This window comes from Haematobia irritans, chromosome 2, assembly GCF_050003625.1.
Source record: "Haematobia irritans isolate KBUSLIRL chromosome 2, ASM5000362v1, whole genome shotgun sequence".
Taxonomy (NCBI): Eukaryota; Metazoa; Arthropoda; class Insecta; order Diptera; family Muscidae; genus Haematobia; species Haematobia irritans.
In genome coordinates this window covers 190286900-190293449 of record NC_134398.1, presented here as the reverse complement: position 1 = coordinate 190293449, position 6550 = coordinate 190286900, and the positions used below count along the sequence as shown (strand labels likewise).

The 6550-nt window shown below is 30.0% G+C and overlaps 1 protein-coding gene across 1 annotated transcript; it reads left to right on the top strand.

The window, feature by feature from the left end:
* Positions 1-270: 270 nt before the first annotated feature.
* Positions 271-2943, top strand: LOC142225202 (uncharacterized). The gene has a single exon (XM_075294977.1). It carries the CDS (start codon positions 271-273, stop codon positions 2941-2943), a length of 2673 nt encoding a protein of 890 aa, XP_075151092.1.
* Positions 2944-6550: the final 3607 nt, after the last annotated feature.

Here is a 6550-nt window from a genome sequence, read left to right as displayed (position 1 = left end):
ATTTTTGTATTATTATTAACCTACTTCAAACTAAATCACATAAACCATTAACCCAAAATTCAACTTTTTACAATGACTTAATGTATTCTATGCAAAGCAATATCCTTTACAATCACTTCATTATAATTAGCATTGCTACTTTTTATACCAATGAGTGACCACATCGCAATCGGTTCCAAAGACAAGCTAAGGCATATGATTAGGATACTATGTAAACAGAAACTGGGTTTAAAAATTGCACATATAAATGCGCAGAGCTTAAATAATAAAATGGATGAATTTCGCTATGTATTCATAAATTCAGATGTTGACGTGATATGTGTTTCTGAAACATGGTTTCATCCAAAGATTTGTGATGATATATATAGTTTGGAAGGCTACTCACTTCATCGATCTGATAGACTATCCAACGCAGGTGGAGTTGCGATATACGTAAGATCAACATTGATTTGCAATATTAAACTGCGCTCTGCGAGTGACCGTCCAATCGAGTATATCTTTGCTGAATTATGTACCCACACAAACTTCAGAATTCTTATTGGCTGTATATATAGACCAAATGATCGAATTGCATTTGAACATGTTATGCAAGTTTTAGAAAATATTTCTCTTAGCTATGATGATATTATCTTGCTTGGAGACCTAAACAGCAACCTGCTTCAATCTAATACGCTAACACAGAACCTGCAAACGTTTGACTTCCACCCTGTAAACACGGAAACTCCCACTCATTTTACCAGTACAAGTGCTACCTTATTGGATGTTATTTTTGTTAATCAGAAATCAAAAATTTTGCTCTATGACCAACTATGCGCTCCCGGTTTTTCTAAACATGACTTGCTCTTTATAACATATGATATTGCCATTGAAAATACGGAATCGTACGTAACTTTTCGAGATTTCAAAAACCTTGATTATCGTTTGCTGAACCAATACATCGAATCTGTACACTGGACAAGGATATATGACTTTGTGGACGTAAATAAACAACTGACGTTTATCCAAGAGAACTTGAATGCAATTTATGATACTTGTGTACCTGTAAAAACAATTCGTATACAAAATAAACAACCCCCCTGGTTCAATAACGAAATTAAACATCAAATTGTTACCAGAGATCTTGCATATAAGAGATGGAAACGTTTCAAAACACCATACCTATATGAGATGTACAAATCTGCGAGGAGGGTTGTGGTCAAAACAATTGAAAATGCTAAATCAAACTATTACAGTCAAAAATTCAAAACCGCCTTAGACAGCAAATCGAAATGGAAAGAGATACGCAACATTGGTATTGGAAATAAAAAGACGAATGTGAGTAATGAAATCGATGTAAATAAACTAAATGAAACATTTTCAACGATAAATACAGCAGAACCTTTAAGAAATATGTACTCCGAAATTGATTTTGTTCAGCCTGAGAATACTTTCTCCTTTCGCTGCGTTGATAAGAATGAAGTATTAAAAAGTTTTTATTCAATAAAGTCGAATGCAACTGGCGTCGATGAATTAAGTCCTAAATTTCTGAAAATAGTATTACCCCAGCTGCTTCCTTTTTTTACATATTTACTTAATACTTGCCTAACTAAGTCTACCTTCCCAACTGAATGGAAAGTCGCGAAAATAATACCACTTCCTAAAGCTAAAAATGAGTTCAGACCAATTGCAATATTACCTTTTCTTTCAAAGGTTTTAGAGCGCATAATGAATGAGCAGATAATAAAATACCTGGACAATTTCAAACTTCTATCTGAAAAACAATCTGGATTCCGGAAGCAAAGGAACTGTATTTCAGCGCTCACCGAAGTTATAGAAACTATACGCCAACGACTTGATGAAAAAATGGTATCATTTCTAGTACTTCTCGACCATAGCAAAGCGTTCGACACGGTTGACCATAAAATGCTGCTATCCAAACTTGAGAAATTATTCTTTTTTTCTGAAAACGCTTGCAAGCTAATATCATCATATCTTAAATCTCGCTCACAGATAGTGTTTTTAAACAACAAACGATCTATACCTAATAAAATATCCCGAGGAGTTCCTCAGGGATCAATCCTTGGTCCAATTCTTTTCACTATTTATATCAATGATTTGACGGAAATACCACAAACATGTAACTTACATATGTATGCTGATGACGTACAAGTTTACACAAGTGCCCATATACACACTATTGAATCATGCATAAATGATATAAACTCAGACCTAAATCTCATACAAAATTGGGCTCGTAATAATGGTCTCCATTTAAATCCCTCAAAAACAAAATATTTGGCTATTGCAAAAAATAAAACAGTGGAAATTGAAAGTATCTCTACTAAACTATGCATTGAAAATGTTGCAATTGATTTTGTTCAATCGCATAAGAATTTGGGAATAATATTTAATTCAAAACTTACATGGTCAGATCATATTCTTAGCGCAGTCGGAAATGTTCACGGAATGCTACGAAATCTATGGGCTGTTCGGACAAGTACGCCGCAACCTATTCGAATGTTGTTAGCAAAAACATTTCTAATTCCAAAACTTTTGTACGGATGTGAAATCTTTGCAAGCTCAAACTATTCAGACTCCCAAAAATTAAAAATTGCCTACAACAACATTGCTCGATATATTTTCAACAAGCGACGCTATGACCGAATATCAGAGTATGCATATAAAATATTCAATATTAAATTCGAAAACTTGTTGAAAGTAAAATGTCTGGTTCAACTTCATAAAATAGTTTATACTAAAAGCCCACCAAACCTCTATAGCTGTATCCAGTTTGCCCGTTCGAACAGAGGACTGAAAATAATACATCCTATGATACGATCACTAGTATCCGAAAGGCAATTCTTCATATACACTATTCGTCTTTGGAACTCCTTACCCTTCAAACTGCAAACTACAAGCAATGCTATCCGCTTTAAAAATGAATTATTTAAAATATTTTCTTAACTGTTTAACAATCTTGTTCACAATATAAAATATTGCTAACTTATAAAAATATTCAATTATTAAAAAGAAAAATGTTATATTAATTAATTTTCATATTCATATTTATATTAATATTTATTTGTTTCCTCCTACACCAACACATTTACACATTATTTCTGATAAAACATGAATCTAGTACTGTAATTTATAAGATGTATCATCTTGTTGTACTAGTTTTACAAATTATTAAATAAAAATAAAAAATAAATAAATAAAACTAAACTCCGCCGACTGAAATTTTACAGAAAAAATGGGTTACGAAATTTATATCAGGTTCCTGATTTTTTAATAAAAATAAAAGGGCCTAGGGAGACATCCGCTTCTCTTAAGTACATACAGAGAAACAATTAAACTTTACCGAGTTACTTGAAATTTACAGAGGACTGGGGAGAGATCGTAACCTCCGTCAACCGTAATAGTTGATACCTGATTTTGTGATATTTGGACGGAAGAGAGGCCGCCCCTTAAGGCTTATAATTTGCTTGACATTTTCTGGGACGTTTACAAAAGATACGCTTTTCGACATTTGGTCGGGGAGGAGGTCCTCCTCTAAAACTACAAAAAAAATTTAAGTTTTCTTGAAATTTACAAAAGCAGTGGGGGAAGGTTATGAACGAAGAGGCAACCTTCCTTGCCCCACACTTGAAGGAAAGTTTCAAGAATTTTCAGGGAAGGTTAGGGGTGTCGATATTGTATCGGGGAAAGTGACGTCCCTTTAAAACAATAGAGCAAAATTTAAACATCTCCGATCTATTTGAAATTTACAGGGACGTGGCAGGAGGTGATTAAATTTATACATAATTTTTAAATTAGTATATGATTTTTCGATATCTGGTTGGGGAAGGGGAAAATTGAAATAAACTTTATCGATTTACTTCGATAGAATTTATAGGGACCATTGAGTAGTTGCGAAATTAATATAGGGTACGTGATAGTCCGATATCAGGTCGGAGTGGAGCGAAGGTGGGGAGAGGGTTCCCTTTTGTCCGTTTTTTTTTTCATAAATTGAAAGTAGAGGGTTGTCCGTAAATGGGAACTCGGTACATAATTTTATGATTTTTGTACAGGCTTCTGCCAGACTTCTTTTTAGTCTTCATTTTAGTAAAGAGAGGATTCCCTTTTGTCCGTTTTTTTTTTTCTTAAGTTGAAAGTAGAGGGTTGTCCGTAAATGGGAACTCGGTACATAATTTTATGATTTTTGTACAGGCTTCTGCCAGACTTCTTTTTAGTAAAGAACTTAAATTTACATGAAATTGGCAGCCAACGTAGAGGGTGCATCATTTTCCAACATTTTAGCAAATGTTAATGTGGTAAATTTGTTTACTACTTTTGCTTTTACCGATTTATTGGATGGGAAACAGTAATTCTCTGTATGTTATTATAATATAGTGCTTAATTTTCAGATATGTTGAGGAGAAGGATACCTTTCCTTGACAAACCCCACTTAAAATTCACAAGAAATATAGAAGATTGTCCAACTACTTGAATACAGAACATTATTAAAAAAATTTGGAGGAAAGGGTACACCCTCTCCCGCCGTATTTGTACCTATAAACGAAAAATCAAGTAGTCCGATTTGTTTAAAAGAATTGAAATCTTTTCGAATTTGTTTTCAGCACGAAGGATATAGTTGACTAAGTTAATGCAAAATGTTCCTCCAAATACGCTTCGGAAGGCGCAGCGAAGCGGGCCGGGTTACGCTAGTTTTCTATAAAAATAAAATTTTGTCAAACTTTTCTATAAAAATAATATTTTGTCAAAATTTTCTATAAAAATAAAATTTTGTCAAAATTTTCTATAAAAATAAAATTTTGTATAGAGATAAAATTTTTGCAAAAATTTCTAAAGAAATAAAATTTTGACAAAAATTTCTATAAAAATAAAATTTTGAGAAAATTTTCTATAGAAATAAAATTGTGACAAAATTTTCTATTGAAATAAAAATTTGCTAAGACTTTGTATATAAATAGAATCTTGACAAAATGTTAAGAAAGTTTTCTTTAGAAATCTAATTTTTTATACAAATAAAATTTTGAAAAAATTTTCTATCAAAAAAATGACAAAATTTTCTATAGGTATAAATTTTGACAAAATGTTCTTTATCAAATTGTTTAGAAATTTTTTTATAGAAGTATAATTTTGACAAACTTTTTTACAGAAGTTAAACTTTGACACAGTTTTATATATAAATATTTGTATAGAAATAAAATTATGGCAAAATTTTCTAAAAAAAAAATATAGTAATAAAATTTTGTCAAAGTTTTCTATAGAAATAAAACTTTGTCAAAATTTTCTATAGAAATAACATTTTGACAAACTTTTCTATAGAAATAAAATTTTGACAAAATTTTCCATAGAAATAAAATGTTGAAAAAAATTTCTATAGAAATAAAAATTTGATAAAATTTTCAATAGAAAAAAACATTGAGAACAATTTCTTTAGAAATCAAAATTTTGTACAGAAATAAATTATGACAAAATTTTCTACAGAAAATAAATTTAACAAAATTTCATATAGTAATAAAATCTTGAGAAAATTGTCTATAAAAATAAAATTTTGTCAAAATTTTCTACAAAAGTAAAATTTTGTCAAAATTTTCTATAGAGATACAATTTTTGGAAAAATTTCTATAGAAATAAAATTTTGACAACATTTTCCATAGAAATAAAATTTTGAAAAAATTTTCTATAGAAATAAAATTTTTTGTCAAAAATTTCTATAGAAATAAAAGTTAGAGAAATTTTCTATAGAAATAAAATTTTGAGAAAATTTTTTATAGAAATAAAATTTTTGCAAAATAGTATATATATTTTTTTTTATTTTGTTGTTTTTTTTTTTTTTGTAACAATTTCTCCATATTTTAGGACATGATTTTTGGCTCGGGTCAAAATCTTTGGATTTTGTTTTTTTTTTTCAGTATATATAACATATATCTCAAATGTGTAGGTATAGTTCCAGCCTCTTATTTGTTGTCACTTAGACTGTTCAGTCTTTTGCAGTACCAATTCTATTTTTAGCTTAGTATCAAGGAAGTCTGACAAACATGAAATATTTTTGCAAAAATAAAATACCTTTCCTCAAAAGAAATGTTTTTGTAGCGAAAATAATTTTTTTTAGTGACTATAGCCACCATACCATGAAGACATTTCAAAGCCATTTGCGAAATTGACATGTGTAGAAAAAACGTATCTATATAAATTTTACACATGAGTTTTCCTCTACGAATGAATATAATTCACACTAATTAAGGCTACGTGTTACAAATGAAATGAAGCGAATAAAAGCCAAAACAAAAATATTATTGTCATATTTTCTATCGTACACTCCAAAAAAATTATCTCTTTTCTCCAAAACGAACAATAAGACTTTAGACGATTTTTTTATATTTTTTATTTTAATTCCCATTTAAAAAAAAAAAATTTTGTTATGTGTTAGTTATCAATAAAATGAAATCTAAATTCATATGGAGTATTAAATAGGCCAATTTAATTAATGGTAGTGCTCGTCAAATGGGTTAATCGATGCATTGTTCATTCCATATAGTGATGTGCTAGTGGTGTGGTTCAT

Bases quoted from the DNA above. Each gene is read 5' to 3' on its own strand.
- LOC142225202 (XM_075294977.1), top strand. From the start codon at position 271: ATGGATGAATTTCGCTATGTATTCATAAATTCAGATGTTGACGTGATA.